Below are 18,462 nucleotides of genomic sequence, written 5' to 3'. Positions count from 1 at the left end.
ATAAAATAATATGCCTCTTATTAAATATGCTCGTTATTATCAATTTATTAACAATAAACGATGAAACGTACCGTTTTGCAGTCGTGAGAATAATCATGAAAATGTATTTGATGGCAAAACGTTGAAATAGCCACACTGCATGATCAACATCGTGGTTTCAGGCTCAGGGACATTTGATGAACGTGACGAAAGCTCTGAACGAACTGGAAGAACAAACTCGTCAGAAGAACGTGCTTCGATCTTGGATAAACCAACAGAGAGCTCTGTGCGCCGAATGGAAGTCTCGGCCAGCGAAATTAAGATCCGAAGCTGCACACGCCGAATTACAAGCAATGAACGATTTACTTGGAAACGTTGGCGAACGTCGAACTCACGCGTTAACGGAACTATCGCTTAACGAAGACGATCAGGATATCGAGGAAGGATTGAACAAACTGGAAGCAGAGTTGACGGATGCTATCGCCGGAAAACAAGCTGCTCAAGATCTGATTCAAAAGTACAGAACACAGGTGCAGAGTATTCAAGCCTGGTTGGATGTCCTATCGAAGAAAGTTGACGTTATCGAGAAAGGAAATGGACAAACTATCGGGCAAAAGATCGCTAGCGTGAAAGAGATCACAACGGAGTTCGAGTCTCAGGGACCTGGAAAGTTGAACGAGGTGAAGACGTTGAGCGATCAAGTGATGGATTCTGTGAGCAATTTGGATTCACAGCAGATAGAAGAACAAATTAAGTCTGTCGAAAGAAGGTACGCTGATATAGCGAAGAAGCTGCAGAGGAAAGCGCAGGTATTGGACATGACTGCTCAAGGAATCGAGGCAACTAGGCAGGAGATCGAAGAGAATCGTGATTGGATTGAGCAAAGGAAACAGCAAGCCCAGGTCTCTGATCCAGTTGGATTTGACAGCAAGCAGGTGGAGGAGAAGCTCCTTGCTCTGAAGGTAATTTAATGAGAAAGGATATTAAGATTTCAAAGAATTTATTTATTCGAAAGAACTTACATTTTTTGGTCGAGTAGTTGAATTATTATAAATTTCTAATTTAAATTTGTTACGGTAAATAAATTTTCCTCGATCTTTATAAAACATTGCGTATACATAGAAACATAGCGATACGTTTCTGGTAAATTTTAGGCGATGCTGAAGGAAGCAGAAGGAAAGCAAATGGTGATCGATACCCTGGAGAAACGAGTCGGTAACATGCAGAACGAATTAGAGTCCAACGAACAGCAACAATTGGAAAATGAAACGAAAGCTTTGCGTGGCGAACAATCTCAGCTTTGTACGATCTTAACCGAAGGAATTTCCAGTGCAACGGCTGCAGCCGACGCTCGACGCAAGTTCGAAGGTGATCTGGAACGAGCACGGGCTTGGATCAAGTCGAAGAGCAATAACTTGAAGAAGCTGAGTGGGTATCTGCCTTTGAAGGCGTCGAAAGTCGAACAGGATATCATTCAGCATGGAGAATTGGAAGCTGACATCGATTCCTTCAGTGAAAAGGACCTGAATGATATTTTGAAGCAGGGGCACAATCTATTGAAGGAATGTAACGAGGAGGATCGCGCGAAATTAGGAAAAATCTTGGACGAAATGAGCAAGGATTACGAAGAACTGAAGAGCGAAGCCCAAGAGAAGCAGGCAGCACTCGCGGATCTTCTTCAAGGACGAAAGGCCTTCGAAAATGAGATAGACAAGTGTAAGAGATGGATCAACGAAGCTGAAGTGGCCACATCTTCGGATCTGAGGTCTTCTAGCATCGATATTTTAAGGGAACAGCTGGCTAAGGTAAGACACAGGTTTCTGTAGCGGATTGTGTCACGATAGACACTATGCTTGCAATTTCAGAAGTATCGTAATAAAAAGCACGATTAAATTCTAATCGTGAGATTACTATTCTAATTCTATTATATTGCTGTTCGGATTATAATCTCATTTTCGTTCTCCATTCATCCAACCAATTTTTCATTATCGATTAATTCCTACTTCTCACGTATTTCTCCAGTACGATCGTCTAAAGAAAGAGGCAAAGGAGTACGCGGACGACATCGAGAAGCTAATACAGCAAGGAAAATCGATTCTCCCAACCGTGAGCGACGCTGACAAACTCGAGCTAAACGAGCAGTTGCAAAACATGAAAGAGGCTCACGGTAGAGTAGCTGGTATCATAAATGAAAGAGCTCTGGCTCTTCAAAAGAGCATCGACGAAGCCGAAGAATCATTGGCAAGGATTGCCGAAGCGGTTCAATACATGACAGACGTGCAGAAAGAGCTTCACGAGCTTAATAAACCGATCGGTTCCCGCGTAGAAGACGTGGAAGCTATGCTGAATGCGTACGAAAAGATCTTAAACGATTTGAAAGCGAACAAGGCGAAACTATCTGATCTCCAATCGGTCAATGTGTCTGATCTTCACGGGGTATTGACTCAACAGGACGACCTCATAAAGGCTATAGAATCGCAAATTGCGAAACTTCGCCAGTTACTTCTATTACGACAGCAGTTCATCGCTCTGATCACTGATATTACGACGTTCATTGCTAAGTACACGGAGATCGTTCGAGACATCGAGAACTCGGGTCAGACCACGGAAGAAAAGATCAAGAGGTAAACTTTTGCTTCGTATTATTTATCCAGCTTGTTGAGAATGTTGTATATTTTGATCTTTATTCATTTTGAACAAATGAAATATTTATAAGATTGATGAATATTTTGTTATTTCTGATTAGCGCATTAGGCTGCTGTAAAGTATCTATCATAGAAATATTTAACAATATTACTAACTTTTATTTCAGTGTTGGTTATCCTTCGTAATTAAATATGACTCCATTTTTCCATTTTTATACAGGTACGACGATGCCATTCTAAAGATCCAAGAATGCGAGGCGACTCTCGCAAGTGCAACGGACAAGGGTCAGCAAATCGCAGCAGAAGGTTCGACTGCAGATAGAAACAACATAACGGAACAACTACAATCATTGAAGCAACAACTGCAAGGTCTAAGAAGGGCCGTGGAAACCCAGAGGGAGCAACACGAATTAGCTGCGGCGGAACACAAGAGACTCGCGAACGAACTGGCCGAAATTCTCGATTGGTTGGAAGATAAAGAGAAAGAAGTGAAATCTAGGCCTCTCTTGGAGAGAGATCCAACCAGCGTGGAAGCTGAACTGAAGAATCACAACGTATTATGCGAGGCTGTGAATGAACATCTCGACAGAATCAGAAACTTGAAAAACTCTGTGCCTCATGAGGAAGGAATGCCTGGTTCGTTGAAAGAAATGCTCAGCGAAGCAGTGTCTCTGCTGACCTCCTTGCCAAGAGAAATGGAGGAACGTGGAAATTATTTGAAGACTAACATGAAACTCAGACAAGAGTATGCTGCTCTTACTGAGAAACTTCGAAGTTGGGTTCGCGAAGCAGAGGTTAGACTGGAAAGCGACAAGGATGGACTCGATTTTGAGAATATCCTGAGCGACCTCGAGGAGCACAAGGTTCGTATATATCGAACAATTTGATTAAAATGAAATAGTTTGACGTTAACAGCTTGAAAGTCTTGAAAATCATATCTGAAATATATAATTCAAGATTTGTCAAAATTTTTTAATTAATATCGGATCACGTTCAAAATGATTTAAATTATTTGCTACACTTCTTTACTGTATTATTTCTTGCAGATTTACTTCAGTAGCGAGCCAACGATTCGCGAGCTGGTGTCTCAGCAAATACAACAAGCAGGTGACAAAATTTGGCCATCGTTGACTACGTCCGAGCAAGAAGAATTGAGCGCGGAACAACAGCAGCACACTCAATTACTGAAGAACACGCTGAACACCGCAAAATCTCAACGTGCCAGATTGGAACAAGGAGCTGAAACTTGGAGAGACTACACGCAAAGCCTCGAGCGAGTTCGAGCTGTGATCGCAAGGAGTAGATTCACTGACGAACCTGTCACGACTCTGGCTGGATTGCAATTTAACATCCAGAAGATCACGCACGCGCTCAATGATATACAGGTTAGTCGATAATCGTCGCACATCTTTTGTCGTTAACAATTACGAGACAATTAGACGATGTTTCTGGCCATTTACTAACAAATGTTATCACGTATCAGTAGAAAGAAACAAATTTTTATCTTTTGTTATAGAATCAACAGTTCGAATTGGACCTTTTGAACGAACGCAGTCAAGAAGTGCTTCGATTGGCTGATGCTAATAATAGAAAGACGATAGAAACACAAATCGCTGAAATCAGTACGGAATGGAAAGAATTGGTTTCCGGGCTAGAGGGTCGCAGAGACGCTCTCGAGGCGCTCTCCAAACATTGGGAAGATCTTGAGGCGCAATGGTCTGTCATTGAAGCTCGTGTAAATGTCATTGAAGAGAAGAGCAAACTTTTGGATACCGTAGTTCGGTCTAAACAACACTTGCAAGACGTTATCAAGGCTTTACATGTAAGCATAACATCTCTCTAATAATTGGATGGTGATAAAAAGAAAACTGTTTTGATATCGTAGGATTTTATCTTGAAATTTTATTTACTTTCTTTAGAATACAAGTAGTTCAATTAGAAATCAAATGTTTAATAAAAATATGACGTAGTAAAACGCAAAAAGATACTTTATATGTATAAAGACCTTAATTAAAAAAATATAAATATGTATTACTTTGTGAATCTTATTAATCTTGTGTTTTACTGTGTACAGGAGCTGGTAGCGGAAGCGGAGAAATTGAAACCGATGGCAGAGGAAGTGAAAGATCTATCAGGACCTGTTCTAGCGTATCTGGCAGCCTTCACAGAGGCACCAGCCCACGCGCTCGAGAAAAAGCTGAATAAGTTGCAGAATTCCGTCGAATCGTGAGTCGAAACTGCTCTTTTGTTGTTGTGATGTTCCAGAAGCACTGCCAAGGACACTGTATCGGTGTCACCAGAGGATCATATATTTCTTGATTCGCGAACGCGTTTCTTTCGAAGTCGAGAAAACTCTTTACTTATTAAAATTTACTCCACAAAGCGTTGATCATTATATACGGTTTATATTCCATTCGTTTCTCGTAATTTTTCGTTCTCATTAGAAGACAATTTTATATCTGCTAGAACATAGTTTCACACAGATCTACTATTCTTCGATTATCAGTTACGTTTTTTTACTCCGATTTTACTATTATTAGATTTTAATTTCTATTATCAAGTTAAGATTACATATTTATCTCTTCTATTTTCTTCCAAAAAAATCATTATCCAGCGTTCCGCCAAACTGCGGAATCATCAACAAAGGAATCATGCGGTGCGATTGTGTGCAATTTCGACGCATGTGCATGCGTGTGTATGCGTGTATGTCTGCTTATGCATATTACCATCCCTTCGAAAGGGCTAGGTAATGTCTGCTTCCCCCACCCTTTCATATATTTTGTTTCAGGCTATCTTCGCATCGAATATCAATATATTATTTATTCATATATGTATATGTTCTTGCAATTCTTTTCTGACATGGTACTCTTTTCAGGATAATTTATTTATAGCCACCAATCGTTAGAATTCATTTATTATTCATTCCATATGAATCTATAAATAGTGAATTTGAGTTTCTGCGTTAAAGGCTCGTTCATCTTACGCACGCTGATATTTCTTTCTTCGAGATAAATAATATCGAGAATTCGATTTCGAAACGTTGATACAACCGGGAAGGCGGTCTCGTTGAAATTTTCGCCGAAGAATAGCGAAAATTGAAGAAATAAAGAAACGATGTCGAAAGAAGGGAAAGGACAAGAGTTGTGGTTTCTCGATAGCGGCAGATTCTTTATGGATTACGACACGTATCGATTTAGCATGCATTACGTGTCCTACTGTGTTGTGTCATAGCCAAATTAATCCCATGACGTAATTAGGCCTTGGAAAAAGTTGTGCACTGCGTGTCGCGATATGCATTGCATCATAAAATTAATATCCAGAAACGAATATAAAATAAGCCGACCGGAGATGCCGATCTTATCCGAATCATATTTCATCCAGTCCACAGACTTTAAAAAAGAACTGGTTTGTCTCGATTAATAATGAACGATGGTTCGTGATTATCATCGCTGCTGAAGTTAATCTCAATCAGCCGGTAACTCTCATTTTCTATTCTAATTGAAACGTATCTATGAACTGATCAAATATGTTCACTGATATTTCCCAGTTGTTCAATCTTCGAAAATAATTAAAAAAGAATAAAAAAGAATGGAACTTTTTAAGTAGAACCTGATTCATTCTCTGAATATTAATTAATTCGATCAATAATTCCTTCCACGAACGAATAGAGCCGACCAAAATACAAATATTTAATGAAACGATCTGTATAAACATAAAAGAGGATTATTTTCTCCAATCTCACTAGACGATACAATAGTACACAACAAATAGACTCAAGTATATAAAAATACATAAATGGCAAATCTTGACACGTTCAAATTTCCTATAAATGCACAAACGCCCGCGATTCATTACGCCTACGACAGTTCTATTTCCACTGATGCTGTTTGTAAACATGTTTCGATAGATTGCGCAACGCGTTTCCCGAGTAATTCGCACGACGTCGTCGTCGGGTCATTAATCGAGTGACATTAGGTAATCCGTGACTCTCTGCATTATCATCGATTAGAGAATCGCACGTGAGGAGAACAAACGAGAGAAAGAGAAAGAAATAAAGAAAGAGAGAGAGAGAGAGAGAGAAATGGGGAAGGGAGACGGTTCGGAAGACCTTGCACGCCACCGCGGTATGTTCTCGTTTCGAAAAGGGGTTGCATTCGCCAACCCCGCACCGAATCGTGGCCCTCGCTCCCTCAGACTGCTTGGTTGTCGATCGAATTTGCACTAAATATAGATTTGACGAGGAAAAGTGAAGCGACCGCCGTGGCGGCACGTTGGCCCGTTTCTGAATTTCATGGCGTAATATCCGCGGCACGGTTTGCACACGTCAGTTACCATTCGTACGCGGCGCCGCACACTGGAAATAAAGCATGACGAGAGAGTTTGTGGTTGTTAAATAGTCGAGGTTGGTCCGCGTGTCCTTTCAACCGACCGCTTATTAAATTATCGTCTCAGATAGTCTCAATTATACCGAGTCGTTTACGCGAACCTGACGTTCCGTGGTTATACGACCGTGTTGAAGAATATCGTGATTTCAAGGATTATCCGTGCGATAATAAAGGATATAGTAAAGTGTATAAATCGATTGTGATTCCAACGATTTTTCCTGCGATAGCAAAGATTATGATAAAGTCTATAAATCGAATTGCAAGATTTTGCGCAAGATTGAATCAATAACTTCGGTGTCTATAATCGGATCGTGGATTTAATTTGAAAAAGTGATTACACGTGAATTTGTTGTGTTCTATTTGAATTGTATTTGTCGAGGATTTTATTCAAAGTTTATTGTATAGTGAATCGAACGATATATAAGAGTGTCTGACGAGTATCGCTGTTAAGTTGTGCAAAAGCCGAACAGACCGGCAAGTGCGTAGACGCACGTTGATGGTGAACGAGCACGGCATGTCGATTGACAGTACGTAACAATGAAATTTTTACGGTCGTCTATCGGGATAATCGGATTGTACGCGGTTATTGGCTTAAATATTATGACCGTTAGCCCTCGTAGCCTCTCTATCAGCAATCGATACCGAAGCGGAACGACGAAACGTGTTTCGGTGCAGCACGTGTCTGTTCGGCGTTGCCGTCGCTGCAATGTAACAAAGAAATATTCCTGAATCGAGTGTCGGTCGTGTTACGGAAAATTGTGTAGCAGTGATTGTTTACTTTGCTCTTTTCGTTTCTTCGTTTCTGAACGATGATACCGATGGATCACTGGATTCTACATGACAACTTCTAAAATAGAAGTAAAGTTTCTACCATGAACGTGGAGGTGACTGATACGCTGTTTGATCATCTTCCTTGATTTATTTAACCTTTTGTTGCTAGAGATAAAGCTTCTTTAATAGACTCACGTAGATATTCCAAGATCGCTTCAGATCGATTTTTAGATGCTGGCAGTACTATTTTTATCGTAGATTCGTATCGTGGCTTCTAGGGTTGATAATAATAGGATTCGCAAGTTCCATCGTCGTTTTTTGCCAGTTTTATGATATTTTATTCAGTCGCTTGCTTCGTGTCATCAACAAAGCTGTGCTTAAGAATGAAAATATACGAGATTCCGGTATATATGTATCATACACAGTATCGACGTGATCAAGTCCTTATAAGCCTGAAGAATTACTTGACTGTGTCGTGAAACTTAAAATTGGTACGACCCAAATGAAGCGAATGACAGCAATACATTTAAACTGCAGTGTTAGACAGAGCACGCTATGTCATCCGGTTTTCATTTACTTAAATCAATAGTTCAAATTCAATAGTTATAAGCAGACTCTCTACATTTACTTACACAGATTCATATTTTTATAAATAGAACCAAGGAAATAGAATCCAAATAGAAATTCGTATCGCTGCTCTTCTTTTTGAATATTCTTCTTCTAAATGCGAGCGTTTTGTTCCAAATTTTCTCTACATTTCTACGTTCTTGATGTCCCTTATTCTACATGTACGTAAGAAGATCGATACAGTCTACCAATAAAAATTCTATCCAAAGGTTAAATGTCACGCGATTCGCGAAGATCTTTGATTCGGATGGAAATCTTTGTTCCTTCGCGTGTTGCAACATCCGATGCAACCTTTCGATTCGCATTGTAATCATACAAGATTCGTTCAACGTGCCAAAAAGAGTAGGAAACAAGCGCGATGGCAAAGATCTTCGAGCCAATGAACTCGTCTTGCTCCCGAGGCGTGTTTGCTCTGCAAAAGACGAACACGATGGATAAGCATAGGAAAACGAAGCAGACGAAGATGAGAAGAAGAAAAAGTCAGAGAGAGCTATATTATTCTTAGGAACAGCGCGGCGTGCGCCGCTTTTCGGCTGTCGTCGATTTTCGTTCCTGTCCGGCTTGGCGAGCGTTTAAACGTAAGCCGCATGCGTCGCGGCGCCTCGCCAAAAGGAAAATTCAAAGCTAACGCTATTACGCCCTTCTAATAACGTTTCGAACCGCGAACGCTGCTGTTTAGCTTGATCGTGCCGCGCCATACTGTTGTCCGAATTTAATTTCACGGCGGATTTTCAAATATCTCACGCGATTCGAACGTCGTCTTAAAGAAGTCGGTTTTAAAGAGGAACGACTCATCGTCGTGCCAGGCAGGGATAAACCGAAGAACGAGATTTGTCGAGAGATTGACAAATTTATCGATTCGATCACGAGGATCCACCACTGTTACTGAAATTGGTATACACGTACCACCTTTTTGCCGTTGAATCTCATCGCCGATAGATATTCGTTCGCGTGTTTCTTCAGGGATGGCTATTTTCCTCGATCTTTTTCTTCTCTTTTTTTCGTTCTAAGAAAGTTAGATAGTTTAGATAGGGACTTTTATTTGATTCGTCCAAGTGTCCTTTGGTGTTAGAATATTTCAAGAGGATAGTGCTTCGTTGGAATATGGTGGATAGATCCTGCAAAGAGTGGATCATTCGATCGGTGTTACGGAAATATCTCTGTGCTGGAGCACATTGGATCGAGTCGCATGCCCGCATAAGGATTGCATCACGTGCACGAGATACTTCCGGAACTTGCTGCCGGTCGCGATGTTTCAAGAGCAATAACCATCGTCTTGCGAATATTTCAAAGTGCAGTTTCTATGTAACGCCGCGCTGCGCAAATTCAGACAAATCAAATGACCAGATTTGCGTAAATTGCAATTTTTCTCTCGTTCGTAGAGCAATCTCGATTATTCGAAATATCGTATCGTATTAATTTATGTAGCGCACGTTTAAAAAGATATTATCTATTTCGAGGATATTGAAAGCGAGAAAGATCGAACGAACATAACTAATTAAGCTGTTGTTCTTTTCTTATTTAATCTCGTATTAGTCAGCGACGATACAGAGCGCAACGCGTTTCGTAAATTTATGTTCCGTCTTTATAATACCACGACCGTCGGCTGGTGATTGCACCTTGTGTTAAACGCCGTTCATTATTAGCTACGATGATGTCATCGTGGGAAAAGAAACGCGTTGCGCGTACGAAACTTGACATTGACATCGCGAGCCCTCCACGTATTCTGAAATTCCGCTTCCGGGCTGATACTTGCAGACGTTAGGGCTTTCTGGAACAATCGTTACATACAACGTTAATCAGACAAGTAAAGAACAATTTGGCAACAACTTATACAACGGTGTCGACTGTTCTTCCTCTTCTTTTAGAAAATATCTTACTAAATCGTGGCTTCGATTCAAATTGTCGAGATGAGTTTGTCTGATTTCTAGAGGCTTCTATGTCATATTTTATTTCTTATTAGACTTCATCTTGCAATTACAGTAACCCGAATGACTAATGAAAATTGCATCCTTAACGCTGATGTCATTGTTGATCAACGTGAAACATCACGAAAACACGATGCACCGGTTCGTAATCGGACATGAGGCGAATCCAAACGAGACGATGACTGATTTCGACGTTTCTCGTAGCACGATACACCTATGGTGATGTCGTCATCTTTTATGAAAACTCTTGGCACCGCTCTCTATCAAAACATTCTTTGATCTTCTTAGCTACAATGAAGCAAATTCAAGCAATTCGTACCGCGATCCAGTAAAACAATCTGCTCTTCTATAAACTGCTCTATTCTAATTTGTTATATCGGCGTTTCTCTATCAACATTTCTTTGTTCGCAAAATATTTTAAATATTATATCGTGCATTTGAATTATCAGTAACTATAGAATAATTTCTAAATTAAATAGAACATTCCAAAGGATGAAAATGACAAGTAGCTAATTGAATCCTTAAATATACACAGATTGTTAGAAAATAACAAAATCAAATCTTCGAATCGACCAACCGGAATTAAGGAACAGGATTTGTAATAAGATTTCAATCTCGTTTGTTTGTCGTTTGATAGAAATTATATAAATCTTTTTCCTAATTCTTTTCAGTGGAGCGCAGCGTAACTTTATGTAGAAACGTGGACTCGAAGATACTCTGATTCTGTTACTTTATAACGAACTCGTGTATAATTCTATAACAAGTTAAGAAATTATACTCCTAGGAATTCGATATAATTTCAAATATAAGCATACCTAAATCACGACTAAGGATAGAGCAATTCTAAAACAAAGTGTGAAATTCCAATAAAAGAATAATTCCGGTTCCGACATGTAACCAACAGTCTCCTCACACAACCACACATGGATCGTTCGTCTACTTTTAGCCAAAGCGTCCTCCGCTCTGGCTGGAACGAAGCCAACCATAGTTGAACCAGCGACACGCATTTCCGATTCTAATTTCGTCGCACCTCTGCCTCGGACAATTCCTTCTGACCGATCGATCCGGCGTATCCACCGCCTTCTTTTCTTCTTCGTCTCGTGACTCCTTCGTCAACCTCTAGCCTACAAGTAGGCTGGACAGGAGCGCGATGATCGCGCATTGGCACGCATTATTGGAGACTCGTAGGCCACGAGAAATATGCTAAAATCTATTTTTACGCCTGGCCTCCGTGCACAAGCACGCTGCTAAGGGGCAAATCGTTTTCCGTTAGTAAGGTAGCGACCACAGGCTCGCCGACGGTCACGTTGGTATTCCCTTGGCTCTGTAAACACTTCTAACTTCCGACTGGATCGTGTACAAAATACACGCTTATTCGTGAACGTGTACGTTGCTCGGTATCTTGCGGAGAACACGCGTAAGTTGTTGCTGTTCGAAGCTTGTTTGACGGCAGGCTATTTCAAACTTTGTTACTGTTACTTCTTCTTTTAGTTCTAGACAACTTCGTTTCGCTTCGTGCAACACGATATTAAAAGCTATCGAAGCTGCGAAGTTTCGAATTTTAATCCTAGAAGACACGCTACTATCGCTAGAAACTCCTTTGGCGCCAGGCTATTTCGTAATTTACATTTCTGTCTCTTCGTTTCGTAAGCAGTGACGGATGCCACCAAACTTGTGAAAGCTCGAGCTTTGACCTTCGAAGAAGTGCCATTTACGTTCGAAGCTACTTTGACGCCAGGATATTTCACGGTTTACGTCTACGTCTCTTGGTTTCTGCGCCGCTTTATTCGGATTTTTCTTTTGTAACGCGCACTTTCCGTTTCGAGTATTTTTATCGAATCATTTCATTGCGAATTTTTTCATTTCGAATTCCATTTCAAATCTTCACAGCTCGGATCGTTATGTTTCGAATCTTTTCACCTGGAATCATTTGTTTCCGAATCTGTTCGTTCGAACAAATTTTATTATTTTTTCGTGATAGACCTGTCATGGGATGGGATCATCGCGGTTCAAATCTCGACCTCGAAGGAACATCGAGAAAAACGATAAAGTCTCACATTGCGTTTAAAATATCGTTGCATATAAATATTCTTACTCGAGGAATATCATCGGAGAATGAAAGAATTCGGTGCTCCTTGTAGGCTCATCGACTCCCTGCAGACGAAATCCAAGAAGGCGGACGAGGACTTGGAGGCGTTCGAAGGCACCGAACGTGAGATCGAGCAGCTGAGGAAGCGTTTGAACGAGGCGCGAGAACGCGCCTCGAACCTTTACGTCTTCGGTCCGAATCAGGACGCGACCGAGGAGGAGCTTGACGAGCTACGCTGGGCTGTCGAGCAGCTCCTCGACAGCACGAAAAAGTTCTCAGGAAGCACTAAGGCGCGGTACCAAGCTAGCCAGCAGCTGGTCCCTAGTGATCTTGCTCAACACCTGACAGCCCTCGAACTTTGCGCTGAAGCGACGGCGCAAGCGATGGAGGAGAAACAGAGGGAACAGAAACGGGCTAGAACCGTCAGGTCGGATTACTTAACCGACCTCGACGAGGTTCAAACGTGGATCAGACAAGCTGAATTGAAGGTGCAAGACAGATCCATCGAGCCTGCCCCTCTAAAGGAACAATTGAAACAGGTGCAAGACGAGTTGGGCACGATCACCGACAAGCTCGAACGATTAACGAGAAACGGCCGTACCATTGCGGAGAATACGAGGGACGATACTGAGAAACAGTTGATCGACAGCACCGTTCACAATGTCACTGAACAGTTGAACCAAGTTAGGAACTGGCTGGACGAGAGGAAGCAAGTGGTAGCTGACACCATTGACGCTTGGCAGAGATTTTTGACGTTGTACGAGGCCGTTAAGGCATGGACCGAGGAAAAGAGACAGTTCCTAGTTGAGCCATTGAAGCTCAGCACTCTTGTGCAGGCTAGGCAGAGGCTGCACGAGTATTCGGTACGTCCGAAACACGTCTATCGAACCGTGATCCTTTCGACTAGTGGAGAAAGCCAGGAGAACGTGGGTTTCTGAAGTTAGAATTTATTTTCGGTCCTTCCTTGGGATTGGCCTTTGTCCGATCCCTTCGTCTGATTTTGTTGCATAGAAACATCCCTTAAATATTCTATTATCTATCGTCGAACAGTTGATATATGCACAATGGTTACAAAGAATTTTGATACACCATTGCATTTAGTATATTTACATAATAATTAAGTAGGTCCAAGTATATTAAATTTCGCATTATTTAGTAGTACTTTCGTATGACTACAAAGGTTTGATATTACTGGGAATAAAATGTAGATACGCTTCGTTGAAAAATATACTTTTTGCAGTCATTGTGAGTAGCCACAATTACTGGTATATTACTGTAATATTCTATTCTTGAAAAAGCAATATTTCAAAACTATATTTTCGGAGTGTAATTCCCATTGGACACGACGTACAACCGGGAAGCTTCAATTGTAACAGCGACGCAGACTATACGTGCTATGCAGACCTAGAGTTCTTCGAAAACACACGTTCCTTTGCATTTCATTCCACGAATGGAGAAATCACGGTTCGGTATTCGTACCTATCTTTCTGTCAACCGTTCGTTCTATTAATCCTCGTATTCGGGGTGGGTTTGCAGACAGCCGTAAAAAGCTGCAAACAGATCAACAAGAATCTCAGTGATATGGGTAAGGAGCTCGAGAGTATCGGTCAGGTTTGCAGCGTGGGCGACTTGCCCGAGAAACTACTCGAAGCTGAAGAAGCTAAAGTCCAAGTAGAGGGTCAACTGTTGGAAAGGGTTGGTTTTTCTCGATCGATCAGCGAATCTTATTTAGTTAGGGGCGGAAAGAACGTGCGTAAGATGAACATCGTTTCAAACTATTCGTTTCAGAACGCGCTGCTGCAAGAAACTAGCGAAGAATGGGAGCAGTGCGAGCGAAAGATGAAGGAAGTGAGAACGTGGATCGAGAAAGCGAAACAAAGTCTCGAGTCGCCGCAGAACAAAAAGAAACCATTACGGGATCAACATAGTATAAGGGAAAAAATGCTGAGCGATATCGCGATACAGAAAACGAAAATTGGCATGTCGATGGAGAAACTTCAGGTTCACTTCCGATCTGGCATTGGTGGCGATAGTCGAATCGGCGAAACGGTTGACGAGCTGTTGGCCGAGCTAGACAATCTTAATACTAATGTGAGAGAACAGACTACGGCATTAGAGGCTTGTCTAGCTCAGATTGATCAATATCAACAGGTTAGAATTGCTCAGAGGATTGTTTCTTTTTCTTTTTTTTTTTTTTTTGCTCTAGACTGGAGCTGTATTCTTTTGAAACTTGATTGCTGATCCGATTAGAATTTTAGGGAAATTAGCTTTATACGTAGGAAATAGAGAAGTTTATTCGGAATATAGGAAGTTTTATCACAGTTTCAAGTAAGTCGAACAGATAGGATAAATGAACAAAATGAAATAATGGTAGTGAAATGGTTAAAGGGTATAGCAAACCTTATTTTTCTGACGCGTTGCCTTTTTACGTAGATGGTGCTTCGAGGTGCATAGTTGCATTTGTTGCACTATAGAAAATTCGATTGCACTCTGTTCAGATGCATCGGTGCCCTTGTGAAAAAAGGATGTAATTGCATTCTGCGAGCGTATTGCTATAAGAAGAATGTAATTACGTGTATAAAAGGATTATACAGTCCCATTTTACAAGTGCATTGTTGCTCCGATGAAGAATTGCATATAATTCCTTCGGATTTATCCTACAGAAAGGTGAAACTTCAAAGAAATAAATGTGCTATACCATTGATCTATTTTCAATCATCATATTAGAATCATAGTACCGGGTTTTCTAGAAGTAAAGGGGATCAGCAATCGTTTCAATGACGCCCAAAAGAATACGGCTGACGTCCGTTTGTCGTTCTAGGAGATACAACAGTTGAGGCAACAGATTATGCAGGTGGAGCAGCAACTGAGGACAATACTGAGCCCGACGTATCTGTCCGCCGATAAGGAGAAGGCGTTACAGGAGCAACAGGTAGGTTTGTCTTGATCCCACCTTTTTACCACCTGCACAAGTGCGCTAAAGCAGCAAGTTGATTTTTTGCATCTGCTCGATACCAACTGAAGACCACCACCAGGATAATAATCGCGTACTTTTCGAATCTCTCCCTTGAAACGAGTTGTTTCTTCTTTACTTTTTTTTTTTTTTTTAATTCGTATATGTATTAAATTCGTGGTCGGGGGTAGTTTTTCATCGATAAATCACGGACTTCTCTCTGGCATCTGCTCTCGAGACACCATGCCTGCTCTCAAAATATTAATTTCGCAAGTGACTAACAATTAACCGTCGATCGAGCCAACATTAATTCCTTAACCGCGTCAGGGTAAAATAAGATTTTTATTGGCTACGGATATTTGTGAAGAGCCTTATACTTCCATGTATATTATCATTTCTATTGTTAAAATATAGTTAATAGATTAACGCGAAGTGGCCAATATAAATTTGTAACATCCATATCAGAATTATACCAATCAGAATTTGGAAACATTTTGATAATCCATTTTGAAGAGACAGAGGTCGACGTACCTTTTTCTGATTATAATTTCAATCAAGGTGTTTCCGTTTAAATTTCTCCATGCCAATATCCTTATTTTCATTTCATACGCATCATTAGAATTATTTCTCCTTCCTCTCCGAAGCTTCTCTTAAACGATTCACCAATGCTTAACAATATAACATCTGTTAATAACATGAAACATATATAACAATCGCTAAACATCTATTCACATCTTTCTCTGACTTTCTTTAACTCTGTCTCTCTGTCTCTCTCTCTCTCTCTCACACACACACTTCTTACTACATTTTTACATCTTTCTCGAAAAAATAAGTTAATCTGTAATAACATCATGCCGATTCCATTGTTTGAAAAATTGCGAATTTATATAGAAAGAAAAAGACAATCCACGTGCTCTCGTTGAAATTTTAATACAAAAATATTGATCGTTCTTTCGTCAAAGTAGCGATTGAACGATCAAAATCGAGTTCGTGTATTCGCATGCTTAATCATCGTGGTGGTACATCTGTTACGCGGTATTGGTTGGTATCATGCTCTTGACTAAGGTTTTATCTCACCTGTTCCTTTTGTAACTGAGAGATCAATCGGTCATACATCACTGTTCACGCACGTCTCTGCGTTTATTCGTCTGTTTCTCTACTTTCTATTCGTATCTCATGATCCATGTATACATCACCATACTCTTAATGACACACCTATATGTTGTTTCGTGATGGGGTTTACTTGATTTTGCTTGTTTTCTCTTTTCTTTGTATAACGTCACGTGTTTCTATCTTATTTGTACTTTTCTTTTCTCGCCGTCTCTCACTTGTCTATACTATCTATGTATCAATGAGTGTTACAAGAATAACGCAATTCCGAATCTTTTCGAATTGCACCGCACTCTATATATATTACATATATATATACATGTATATATATATATATTTATATCCATAGAGTAAATAGAATATGAAGGAAAAATTGTAATAGTCGCACAAAGATATGTAAAAGTCGCATCAGTATGTGTAAAAAAAACGAAACGAACGATTGTCTTGCAACGTTTCGTCCACCACACACAGAAATGTCTGTTTCACACACCGTTTCACAGTAGGCTTTTTCGATCGAGTTTCTGTCGTTCACGAAAGTAGCGCTCAGCCGAACTTGTACGTTACGATTCGAATGTATACGGAACGCGAGCGTTCGTCCTGTCGTGTCGAGAAACGCGAAGATCGACAACGAACGCGATCTATACGTGAAAAAAAAAAAAGATGTATCACGCAAGAAAATCAAGTGACCTCCAAAACGCGCGCCGAGACTTGTGAGAACATAGCGAACACGAGTCAACGCTTCGAAAGACCAGTCGAACTTACCTCAATAATTTCTCTTATGTTCATTCGTTTCATTTCTCTTTCTTGTTCTTTTTCATTTAACTTCACATTGTGTTCGCTCTTTTTTCTTGTTTAACTTGTCTTTAATCCATCGCATCGGCTATTTGATTTACGAACATTTTGTTTGCTGTACCTTTTCCCGCCTCTCCTATAAAAATACGAAAATCCATCATCCGTTTCACGTCCCACGTCCCGCCTTCTTCGTTTCGTTTCTGACCATCGTTTCTGCTTCGCCATCGTCGTCTTCTGGGGTACTGCGGCGTCCACACGATTATTAATCGTCTCAATTACTCTCCTTTGTTCTCACCTTTCTTTGGTTTCTCGGATCTCTGTCTCTCTTCTCTTTCGATCGAAATTTTGTTCACGATTTTTCGTCCATCTCGCTCGATCGCTCGGCGTGTTGTTGTTTCTTCGTTTGCTCTGTTCGTTCGTATAGATCTGTCGGGAGAAGATCAAGTCGTTGCAGAGCAAAATCCAGGCGCGTACCGAGAGATCGAAGATCCTCGTGCAACGTGGCAAGCCTGATCCAGAACCGTTAGATCCATGACCAGTTTGGTCGTTTAGAGTCGATTGAGATCGTCCAACGTTCTCGCGATTCTACGTGATCACGATTTTGACAGCCATTAGTGTCGTTCCTCGCGTTCTTTTCTCACCCGGTTCAATTCCGCGCACTATATCCGGAGCGAAGGGTACGTCGACACCAAAATGGCGACAGAATCGAAGAGATTCGAATTCTTCGAGTTTCAAAGAATCCTGAAGTCTTCGACCTATCGTGGAAAAATGTCGACGTTCGTCCTCGTCCACGGAATGGAAACCGATCGATTTTTAATACCTCAGGATCTTTTTTAGCGAACTTTATATTATATATATGAATGTATGTATGTATACGTATATTGTCTATATTACATTGTATCGAGCAAACTTTTCCTAAAACGTGTTATTCGTTCAGGCATAGAGAGCAGAGTTGCGTTCATATAAAAGAAAAAAAAAAAAGTAACAAAACCAATTTACCAGTATACTGTTTTAAAAGAGAGAATAAAGAGCCCTCTTTATCGCCAAGCAATCTTGTATTTCTTTGCGAGCTACACCACCGCTGATCATAACGTTAATCTAGCATACACGCATATAATACTAAAACTCTCCGACAAAAGGGAATTCTAATCTTCCAACAACCCCTTAATCGCGCCCCTGACCA

At 40.7% G+C, this 18,462-nt stretch overlaps 1 protein-coding gene across 2 annotated transcripts in view; it reads left to right on the top strand.

Annotated features, from left to right (window-relative positions):
• The window catches only part of LOC126919715 (muscle-specific protein 300 kDa), a 61,345-nt gene extending 43,019 nt beyond the window's left edge, over positions 1–18,326 (top strand). For both annotated transcript variants that reach the window (XM_050729232.1, XM_050729231.1), the window contains 12 exons: positions 162–941; positions 1,134–1,784; positions 2,002–2,603; positions 2,845–3,487; positions 3,671–4,009; positions 4,141–4,446; positions 4,699–4,850; positions 12,477–13,287; positions 13,961–14,119; positions 14,213–14,575; positions 15,246–15,356; positions 17,704–18,326. In XM_050729232.1, coding sequence (XP_050585189.1) covers positions 162–941; positions 1,134–1,784; positions 2,002–2,603; positions 2,845–3,487; positions 3,671–4,009; positions 4,141–4,446; positions 4,699–4,850; positions 12,477–13,287; positions 13,961–14,119; positions 14,213–14,575; positions 15,246–15,356; positions 17,704–17,814 — 5,028 coding nt within the window. In that variant the 3' untranslated portion in view covers positions 17,815–18,326. The remainder of the gene's footprint in view (positions 1–161; positions 942–1,133; positions 1,785–2,001; positions 2,604–2,844; positions 3,488–3,670; positions 4,010–4,140; positions 4,447–4,698; positions 4,851–12,476; positions 13,288–13,960; positions 14,120–14,212; positions 14,576–15,245; positions 15,357–17,703) is intronic.
• The last annotated feature ends 136 nt before the right edge of the window (positions 18,327–18,462 follow it).

Source organism: Bombus affinis, chromosome 8 (assembly GCF_024516045.1).
Source record: "Bombus affinis isolate iyBomAffi1 chromosome 8, iyBomAffi1.2, whole genome shotgun sequence".
Classification (NCBI taxonomy): domain Eukaryota; kingdom Metazoa; phylum Arthropoda; class Insecta; order Hymenoptera; family Apidae; genus Bombus; species Bombus affinis.
This window is presented reverse-complemented; position numbering and strand designations above follow the sequence as displayed.